General features: G+C 33.0%; 1 protein-coding gene across 4 annotated transcripts in view; it reads right to left on the bottom strand.

The window, feature by feature from the left end:
- Nucleotides 1-6,288: 6,288 nt before the first annotated feature.
- Nucleotides 6,289-11,856, bottom strand: part of LOC131503563 (cullin-4B-like) — a 141,973-nt gene continuing 136,405 nt past the window's right edge. For all 4 annotated transcript variants that reach the window (XM_058715012.1, XM_058715013.1, XM_058715015.1 and 1 more), the window contains 2 exons: nt 8,331-8,483; nt 6,289-6,804 (listed from right to left, as the gene is read on the bottom strand). In XM_058715012.1, coding sequence (XP_058570995.1) covers nt 6,709-6,804; nt 8,331-8,483 — 249 coding nt within the window. In that variant the 3' untranslated portion in view covers nt 6,289-6,708. The remainder of the gene's footprint in view (nt 6,805-8,330; nt 8,484-11,856) is intronic.

Genomic DNA, 11,856 nt, shown 5'->3' with positions numbered 1-11,856 from the left:
ATTTTGGTGTCCTATAATTCCCGACTGTGGCAGCAATTAAGAACCAATGCTTCTTGGGGTGCCTGGGTGGCTCGGTCAGTTGAGCGTCCAACTTCGGCTGAGGTCATGATCTCACCGTTTGTGAGTTTCAGCCCTGTGTCAGGGCTGGAGCCTGGAGCCTGTTTCAGATTCTGTGTCTCCCTCTCTTTCAGACCCTCCCCCCGTTCATACTCTGTCTCCCTCTGTCTCCAAAATAAATAAAGGTTTAAAAAAAGATTTTAAAAAAAGAACCAATGCTTCCTTCCTTTCTCATCCCACTCTTAGTCACAGAAAGAATCAATATAATAAACTGAGCTCTGCTATTTTAAAGCCAAATCTTAAGTTTGATTCACAAAATCAAACAAATAAAAAACACAAAATAAATCGTAAATGAAAAAGGAGACACTATAACTGACATCACACAAAGAATCATAAAAGTCTACTCTGAACAATTACACATAACAATGTTGTGGACAGAAAAGAAAGGATAAATACCTAAATTATACAATATATGAACAGTATCATGATAAAGCATAAAATATGAACACCGATGAGTAATCAAAAACTCCCTGAAAAGAAAAATCCAGAACCAAATAGTATCACTGCTCAAGTCTACCAAACATTGAAAGAATTAACATGACTGCTTCTCAAACTTTTCCAAAAAATACAAAGGAAGAGAGTATTTTTAAAACATTTTATAAGGTCACCATTGCCCTAAAACCAGAACTATACATGGTTTCCACAAGATAAGAAAACTGAAGGACAACATCCCTAATGAATATGGATGCAAATATCCTGAACAAAACATTCACAAAATAAATTCAACAGCAATGAAAAAGATCATAATGTGGGATTTATTTTAGTGATACAAAAATTGTTCAACATCTGTGAATCACATAACATGACACACAACTTAAGAAAATGAACCATACAAGTTACATAATGTTGTCTAGTTCCAGAAAAAAATGATTTAAAAAAATTCAGTGATGATTCATGATAAACACTCTCAAAAAATGGCACAGAAGAAAGAGCCATAATGATGCCAAAGCCAACAGCTAAGATCATATTCACTGATGAAATACCGAAAATATTTCCTTAAAAACAGGAACAAGACAAGAATGCCCAATTTCACCATCTTTCTTCTTGGAAATTCTAGCTACAGCAAACATACAAAAGAAAGAAATAACCATGTCCAGACTGAAGTGAACTACCACCACTTTCAGATGACATGATACTATGTGTAGAAAGCCCTGAAGAGTCAAACAAAAAACTAACAGACAAAAAATGAATTCAGTTAAGTTGCAAAAATTAATATGCAGAAACCTCTTTGTTTCTATACACTAAAAACAAACTATCAGGAAGGAAAATTAAGAAAATAACCCCATTTACAACTGCATCCAGAAAAATACCTACAAATAAACTTATCTGAGGTCAAAGACCTATATACTCTTAAAACTGTAAGACACTAATGAATAAAACTGAAGCCACTACAAGCAGAATGGTATACCATCTCGTAGCCTGGAGGAATAAGTATTGTAAAGTTGTTTACACTACCCAAAGAAATCTATGAATTCAGCTCAATTCCTATTAAAATGTCAGTGTCATTTTTCACTGAGCTAGAAATATTGTAAAATATATAAAATAAACATTTCTGAGTTGCCAAAGCAATACTGAGGAAAACAAAGTTGGAGGCATCACCCTTTCTGATTTCAAATAATATGACAAGGTTACAGTAATCAAGTAAGTATGATAGAATAGAAAGTCTGCAAAAATACCCACACACATTATCATCAACTGATTTACAACAAGGAATCAATAATGTGCAATGGGAACAAAATAATCTCTTCAATAAATGGTACTAAAAAAATGAAACAGTCACTTGCAAAATGATGAAACCGGACCACTGCCTAAACATCACACATAAATATCAATTCAAAATGGATTAGGACTTGAGCATAAGACCTGAAACCATACATCTAGAAAAAAACAGGCAGTACGCACCTTGATGTCACTCTTGGTAATGAATATTTAGATGTGAACCAAAGCAGAGGCAAAAAAAAATGATAATTCTAAACAAGTGGTACTAAACTAACAGGAAACAAAACCATCAACTATAAAAGGCAAATTAGTGAATGGCAGAAAATATTTGCAAGTCAGGTATCAGATGAGGGGTTAATATCTCCCCCAAATTATATACATATAATTTACATATGTATTTTAGGATATATTATACACATCATATGCATGCAGCTCAATACTTAAAACAAAAACTATTAACAAATGAGCATAGGATCTTAGTAGACATTTTTTCCAAGAAGACACATGGATGGCCAAGAGGTTCATGAAAAGATGCTCAACGTTACTCATCATGAGGGAAATGCAAATTAAAGCCACAAGGAGATAACACCTCAAGCCTATTAGATAAACTACTACCAAAAGTCAAAAGTAACATGTGTTGGTTAGAATGTGGAGAAAAGTAAACGCTGTGAGCGGTCACTGTGAATGTGGACTCTACAGTCTTTGGGAATCAATACAGAATTTCCCAGAATCAAAAATCTAACTCCCCCAAGATGCAGCAATTCCCCTTCTGGCTCTGTATCTGAGGAAATAAAAGCTGTATTTTATTTTATTCTCTATCGGCACCATATATTCACTGCAGCATTGTTTATACTAGGCTAACTATGGAAACAACCTAGAACCAACCCATCGACAGACAAAGAGACAGGGAAATTTGATATAAGTACAGACATAAACACATGCATGTATAAAAATAAATGTGCATATAAATGTACATTATATTTTACTGAGCCATAAAAAAGGAAGGAAATCCTGCTTTCTGTGACAGAATGGATCAGTAGACATAACCATGTTAAGTGAAAACAAAATGCCATTTTTTAAATATTTTTGTTTTATTTTATATCTAAACTCTTAAAAAGATGAAGAAAGGGGGGAAAACCCCCACAAACTCATACAGAAGACATTAGTGGTTGCCAAATAAAGTATTTGGGGTGGGGGATGAAATAGGTGGAGGTGGTGAAAAGGTGAAAACTTCCAGTTATAACATAAATAAGTCCTTTGGATATAATGCACACTATGGTGACTACAGTTAATTATAACATATTGTATATTTGAAAGTTGCTAATGGAATAAATATTAACAGTTCTTTTTTTTAAAAAAAATTTTTTTTTCAACGTTTTTTATTTATTTTTGGGACAGAGAGAGACAGAGCATGAACGGGGGAGGGGCAGAGAGAGAGGGAGACACAGAATCGGAAACAGGCTCCAGGCTCCGAGCCATCAGCCCAGAGCCTGACGCGGGGCTCGAACTCACGGACCGCGAGATCGTGACCTGGCTGAAGTCGGACGCTTAACCGACTGCGCCACCCAGGCGCCCCAACAGTTCTTACCATAAGATAAAAAGTGCTCGATGGTGAATGTCACCTACATACTGTGGTGATTTCTAACACATACGTATACTGAGAAACAAAAATAAGCTCAAAGTAAAAACTTTTCTAATAACTTAGGCAGAGATACAAAAAAGAAAAAAGGAATGAAGAAAAGTGAGGGCACCTAGGTGGCTCAGACGGTTAAGCGTCTTATCATGATCTTGCAATTTGTGAGTTTGAGCCCTGCACTGGGATCTGTGCTGAGAGTGCAGAGGCTGCTTGAGACTTTCTCTCCCCTCTGGGCTCTCTCTGCTCCCCCTCTATCAAAATAAATGAACAAACTTTAAAAAAAAAGAAAGAAAAGGGAAGTATATCCAAAGGACTAATGGGACACAATCAAACAGAACAAAATATGTATTACGAAAGTCACAAAGAAGAATGTGGGTGTTGGAAGGTTTGAAGAAAAGCCAAGAAATCCCCAAACATTAGAAAAATTAACATAAAATTAAAAATTTCACCTGAACTCCAACCAGGATAAATCCCTAACACCTATCTATACAAATATTTATCATAAGTCAACTGTCAAAAGACACAAGAAAAAAGAAAGATCGTATCTCCAAGGCTGAAGAGAAAGGCAACTTGTCATATACAAGTGTACTCCTTTTTTTTGTTTTAATGCGTACAGAGAAGAGAGACAGAGCATGAGCAGGGAAGGGGCAGAAAGAGGGAAACACAGAATCTGAAGCACATCCAGACTCCAAACTGTCATCACAGAGCCCAACGTGAGGCTCGCATTCAAGAATCAGGAAATCATGACCGGAGCTGAATTTGGATTCTCAATGAACTGAGTCACCCAGGCGCCCCACAGGTGTACTACTGTTAAAGTATTCATAGAATGTTCAACAGAGACCATGTAGTTTAGAGGGTGTGGGATGATATATTATGGTGTTGAAAGAAAAATGCTAACAACTAAGAACTTTATATCTGGCAAAATAATTCTCTGAAATTCAGGAGAAGTTAATACATTTCCAGATAAAAAGCTGACATCATTCACCGCCTGACATGAACTACAAAATGATGATGGTAGTTCTTCAAATTTCTTCCAGGTTAAGTTAAACTTACAGAAAATACAGAACTCTGGAATATTACAATGTAAGGGTAAACCATGTTAGTGTAATACAGAACTTTAAAAAAACAAAAGCATAATGCAATTAAAAATTTAGATTCATGGATCTGTATTTATAATTTTTTTAATTTAGTTTTGAGAGAGACAGAGAAAGTAAGTGGGGGAAGTGCAGAGAGAGAGAGGGAAAGAGACAGAATCCCAAGCAGACTCCATACTGTCAGCATAGCGCCAGATGGGGGACTCAAAATCATGAACCATGAGGTTATGACTTGAGCCAAAATCAACAGTTGGATGCTTAACTGATGGAGCCACCCAGGTGACTCTAATGGATCCATGTAAAATACATAGTGAATACAGAAGTAATAAAAAGTATATAAGTCAGAAATGTGAAAGAGTATATTTTACATGTGTTTGAAGGTAAACTTATATCAGTTAAAATAAACTAATTTTAAGATTCTTCATATAATTGCAACGCTAACCAAAAAGGAAACCTCTAAAGGATATGAAAAAGAAACGAGAAGGGAATGAAATCACGTAACTACAAAAATATACGTGAAACATGAGGGAAGGCAAAAAAGGTGCGAAAGGACAACAAGCTGCAAGACAGAAAATAATTAAGAAAATAGCAATAGCAATTTTACACCTCTAATTAATTAAATGTATATTACTTAAATTTCCCTAAATAAAAGTCTCCAACTATATATTATCCATAAGAAACTCATGTTTTACCTTAGGACACACACAAGCTAAAATAAAAGGATACAACACATATTACATGCAAACATGTACTAAAAACTGGCAGGGACACTAATACCACTGTCAGACAAAACAGACTACAAGCCAAAAACTGTAAATGAAAGACAATGTCATTAAAACGACAAATTTAATATTATATTTTAGTACAAATACACACACATGTATATATATATAAAATATATATATACACACACATTATATATATATATATATATAGTGTGTGTGTATATGTGTATATATATACATAAATAAATATATATATATATTTAGTATATATTTATTTAGTATATATATATATATTTACTATATATATATATATTTAGTATATATATATATATTTAGTACAAATATAATTTAGTACAAGTTTAAATACATAGCTGACATTGGGGCATCTCAGTGGCTCAGGTGGTTAAGTGTCAGACTTCACCTCAGGTCATGATCTCAGGGTTCATGGGTTTAAGCTCCTCATCATGGTTGTGCTGATAGCTCAGAGCCTGGAGCTTGCTTCTGATTCTGTGTCTCCCTCTCTCTGCCCATCCCCACTCACGCTCTGTTTCTGTCTCTCTCTCTCAAAAATAAACACTACAAAAATTTATATTTATACATATATATATATACATACATACATATATATAAGCTGAATATATTTAGATATAATATATATATATAAGCTGAACTAAATAAATATATAAATATATATATGAAATATATATATGAAATATATATATCATATATATATGAAATATATATATGAAATATATATATCATATATGTATAAATATATATATATATGATATATATATTTATATATATATGATATATATATTAAAAAAATATATATATATATATAAAAGCTGAACTAAATGTTTTAGAGCTGTCTAAAATGATTGTTCTATTATAGGTTAAATTTTAACATGGTTTACATATGTTAATAGTAAACTGTTATATGATTAATTTCACACCGAAAAACCAATATAAGGACAAATACACAGAAAAACCAATATAAGGACAAATAAATGGCTTTAATACTTAATTTGAAACAGAGTTTACATCATCCAGATGTATAATTCACAGTGCGATTTTACACTTAAATATTTATGGATATATGTTGCTTTTTATGAAACTTATTCTTTATTAAGCTAATGCATACTACATCTAATCAATATATACTGAAATGAAGGACAGACAGTAAACATTACGAAATTTTCCAGGGAGTTTTAGATCATTATGTATAGTTTAATAGCAACATTAAAAATACATGTCATTCAGAAAACTGTATACTCTAACTGAGAATGCTGATGAAAATTTAATTCTGCATTTGTATTTTAATGCACCGCTTTTATTCATGTGTCAGTGGAATATTTTAATCAATTAACAGGACTATGAGTCAACTACTATAAGCAGAAATAGTAAGGCCAGAAGTTCATGCAATATACTTGTACTCGTTTGGATTTTCTTTATCTCTTTCCATGTAGTCTCTGTCAATTAAAGATTCTATTCTCGTCTTCAGATCAGAAGGCTACAAAATAAATTATTAATGTTAATAAAAATGGAATCACAGCATTTTATTTTCATTTCATTTTACTCTCATCTCAAATATATCACATTTTGTATCTCATATTTTTATTATTCATAATTTTCAGGAAACAATAAATTTCTTAACTAAAAAATTACTATAATCAAATCCGAAATACATTAGAAAGGTGCTAACTAGGAATAAAGTACAACTAATACATAAGGAATAGTATAAAATGCATCTGGGATGCATTTTGGTAAAAAAATCATACTTTCAATTTCTTTAATAAAAAGAAGTTATACTCATTAACTATTCCCCATAAGGAGGGCTCTAAAATATAGAAGACAGCCAATACCCTAGGCACTGATGTTTCTATTAGGCACATGGTTAGTTTTGGTGTACGGATTGCACTCACCAGAAATCACATTAAAGAAAGTAATTCTATAATTTACTAAATAATAAGCACCCCAGTTGAGCCATGTGTAGAGAGCACTGCAGAGAACTCGAAGAGTTTTTTTTTTTCTCAAAGGAAAAAACAGCTTTTAAATTTTAAAGATCAAGAGTACAACATTGATAAAGTAGCAGCTACAGCTAATAATTCCTTAGCACTTACTATATGCTTCAGGAAACTCTTTTGTCTTAGTAACATTTGAGTAAGTTGTTATTATCACCCTCCGTGAGGAAGTGGAGATACACACGTTATGTAAAGTTGGCAAGAGTCAGAAAATGAGAAAGATATGAGACAAAGCAGGATTGAAAAAAATCATAGCTGACAGGCTTTGTGAACCAAGCCATAAACACTAGACTAGAAATCGAAGTGTTTGTAGCAATTCTATTTTGATTACTTAGGATACACAAAAGTACAATTTTCATTTTATTTTATGACGACATACGAACCAATAGCTTGACATTTTTAATAATTATGGCAGAAAAAAGTTATTAAAATGTCTAACCTATAAGAATCAGACAATTAGCTACATATTGTCTTTAAAAAGACTTTTTGAAAATGGTTAAGTAGGCGGTAATTTGCCAAATATTGTTAACAATTTGTTAGGTTGTAGTATTTAATAATGTCACAAAGATCAACCGTTATAAGATGTAAAAATAGACAAAGGACTATCATAGTAAGACCAAAGGCCACTCTGCTAGGAATTGTGAAGTATTTGCTTATAAGCAGTGCAAATAAAGGCAACTTCTAACTGTATTTCATCAAGGAGATACATCAAGGAAGTGAATCTAAACCATGGAGGTACAGTGAAAATACTTAAAATAGATCATGACACTAATTTCTTTTTCTATTTTTTTGTGTTACCTTTCAAAATGTTACAACTTTTTATTTATAAAACTGATAAAATTTAATAACCTAATCCAGTAAACCATAACACAAAAAGGGACCTAAGTCCTGTGATAATCACACTCACAAGTTTTACTCCATATCATAGATAAATTTTTACTTGAAATTACCGTATAAACCTATGGTTTTATTCAAAACTACTCAATGCCACTGGATTTTTGGTAGATTTGTTTACCTGTAGTGTAAATTTTAGCTGGGTATACAATTCTGAGAGAAGTACACTGTGGGTAAGTGTTTTCCTTATCTTCATAATGCGAACAATTGCAGCATCAATCTGATATCGTCGATCTTGGGAAACTCTCTGTGTGGTGATGGTACGTTCCTCTATCTAATGAAAATAATTAAAAGATAAAATGACAATACGTAAAATTTCAGTAATAATTAAACTGTTATGAAAATTAAAGGTTTCAAAAGATCACTTTTTGTACAAACAGTAACAGAAACGATATATAATTCACTTTTGCTTCTATCGGAAACCTTTTATATACTACACTTTTTGGATTTAAGTTTGTATTAAGTCATCCTCAATTTTAGAGTCCTTTTAACCAGAAAAGCTATTAATAGGAAAGCATCGTGCTATGATTTGAGCAGTTCTTTGAAACAAGTTAGTTGTATGACTTCGGTGGTAATAAACACTCTACCATATTTAAATGTCATGTCATAGATACAAAGTAAAACTTATCTTGTACATATAAAATTACTCCATTAATAATTATTCTATTTATTCAAGCTAAAGCTTTATTTTCTATTTTACTTTACATTAAATCATATATTTCAGAGACTTTCCTTATTTTAACTTCTGGAAATTAGAAAAAGATATGTGTAACAAAGTTTTTTTTAAATTTTCATATGTATATTATTTTTTTGAATTTTTTAAAATGCTTATTTATTTTTGAGACAATGCAAGAGACAGAATGCAAGCAGTGGAGGGGTGGACAGAGGGAGACACACAGAATCTTAAGCAGCCTCCAGGCTCTGAGCTGTCAGCACAGAGCCCTACGGGGAGTTTGAACTCAGGAACCATGAGCTCATGACCTGAGCTGAAGTCAGACACTTAACGGACAGAGCCACTCAGGCACCCCATATGTATATTCTAAAAAAAAAAAAAAAAAAATTGAACTTCTAACTGCAAATATTTTTTCATTCATATCCTAAACCTTCAACAGTGATCCTCCAAATCATCTGAGTTTCCAGGAATATAGAACCTTTGAATTGCCTTCTGGGTTCCAAATTCCAAATAAAGCCTTCCAAATTCTCAAAGCAAGAGTTGCTTACTTTTAATTTGTCAGTATTTTCTTCATTTTTACTACTTCATTTTCTGTGTGTGCTTTCATCATTACGTTTTCTTAAATGCTCATTTTATACTTCTCATTTTTAAGATGATCTCAACTCCTGTTTTACCAGTAAAGCTTTAAATACACTATGTCTAATAAAACTATCTTACTTTATCTTCTACCATTCAGACATACATTTTTTATTGAAGTGGAATCACAAAATACAAAATTAACAATTTTAAAATGGTTTAAAAATTTTAAATATACAGTTGGAAGCATTTAAGCATACTCAAAATGTTGTGCAACAACTATCTCTCTCTAGTTTCAAAACATTTTTGCCACTCAAGAAAACACCCTGTGCACATTAAGGAATCCTTCATCATTTCCCATTCACTCATGATGTGGTTACCACTACTCTTCTTAAATATGGATTTTATGACTTTTCAAATATAATGGAAAGAACTATACTATAACTGACCTGTTATGCCTGCCTTCTGTTACTTAGCATAAAGTTTTATACACAAAATACTTCTATACACATAAATAATGCTTTTTATACATAACGAAGGGTAATTCTTACTGAAGGATGTATTGGTACTTTGTTTCTTTTGTATATATGAGTAATATTTCATTAGTATGAGTACAATACAATTTACTTATCCATTTATCCAATGATGGACATCTGGGTTATTTCCATTTTGGCTACTATAGATAATTCTGCAAGAAATTCTTGTGACAAGCTTCAGTGGACATATATTTTTTTCTCTTTAATGGTTAATGAGAATAGCTGAGTCAAATGGTCACTCTGAGTTTAACTGAGAAATCTCAAACTATTTTGCACAGATGCTGCAATACTACATATTCACACCAGAAATGCACAGGATTCATATTTCTTTTAAAAACCTCTTTGTATCTGATTTGTCGATTCAAGCCATCTGGGAGTAATGTGGAAACTCACTGTAATTTTGACTTAGGTATATGTGAAGACCAATGATGATGAGCATTCTCTCATGTGTCTGTGGACCATTTGAATAACTTCTCTCAAGAAATATCTACTCAAGTTCTTTTTCTTAACGTTTATTTATTTTTGAGACAGAGAGAGACAGAGCATGAACAGGGGAGGGGCAGAGAGAGAGGGAGACACAGAATGTGAAACAGGCTCCAGGCTCTGAGCTGTCAGCACAGAGCCCCAGGTGGGGCTTGAACTCACGGACCATGAGATCATGACCTGAGCTGAAGTCGGACGCTTAACCGACTGAGCCACCCAGGCGCCCCATCAAGTTATTTGTTATCTAGATTACTTTTTATTTTTTGTATTTTTTATTTTTTTATATTGTTAAGAGTCTGTGAGCTGGAATATATATACAGTTATATACATACACATACATATGCATATATAATGTCTAGATATATATAAATACATAGATACACAAATATAGTACATACACACATATATATGCATACACACATATATATTCAATTGTAAGTAAAAAACTTACAAGACACCAAAGGATATTTACATTGATGAAATGCTCAATTCATCAGGAAAATACAATAATCCTAAACATATCTATATCTATCTATATCTATCTATCTATCTATCTATCTATCTATCCACACCAAAGGGCCACAAAATAAAATGAAACAAATGCTGACAGAATTATGTGAGAAAATGTTTGAAAATAATTATTCGAGACTTAATACCACACTTTCAATAATACACAGAACATCTAGATAAAAGATTAATATAGATATAGGAGATGTAAACAACACTATAAGCAAATAGATTTAACAGGCATATATAAAACACCCTAAGCAACAAAATAACACAAATGTCCGTCAGTGGATTGCTGTGAAATTACTCATGTATAAAAAAGGGAACAAAGTTGAGGCCACCTAGGTGGCTCAGTTGGTTAGCTACTTGACACTTGATTTCAATTCAGGTCATGATCTTGCCTTTCACCCCGAGACTGACATTTGCTTTTAGTTCCATGCTGGATGTGGAACCTGCTTAAAATTGTCTCTTTCTCTTTCTGTCTACCTTGCCCCTTCCTGGTGCTTGTGCTCTCTCTTTAAAATAAAAAAAAAAAGAGGGGCGCCTGGGTGGCTCAGTCGGTTAAGTGGCGGACTTTGGCTCAGGTCATGATCTCGCGGTCCGTGAGTTCGAGCCCTGCGTTGGGCTCTCTGCTGACAGCCCAGAGCCTGGAGCCTGTTTCAGATTCTGTGTCTCCCTCTCTCTGACCCTCCCCCGTTCATGCTCTGTCTCTCTCGGTCTCAAGAAATAAATAAACGTTAAAAAAATTTAGAAAAAAAAAGGAAAGAAGTACACCAGGTAACAAAGCAGTAATACAGTTTTGTGAGGTCACTTGGGATGTTTTCCAGAACAAACCATATGTTAGGACAAAAAATGTCACATAAAATAAGTTT

Source organism: Neofelis nebulosa (assembly GCF_028018385.1).
Source record: "Neofelis nebulosa isolate mNeoNeb1 chromosome Y unlocalized genomic scaffold, mNeoNeb1.pri SUPER_Y_unloc_1, whole genome shotgun sequence".
Lineage (NCBI taxonomy): Eukaryota > Metazoa > Chordata > Mammalia > Carnivora > Felidae > Neofelis > Neofelis nebulosa.
This window is presented reverse-complemented; position numbering and strand designations above follow the sequence as displayed.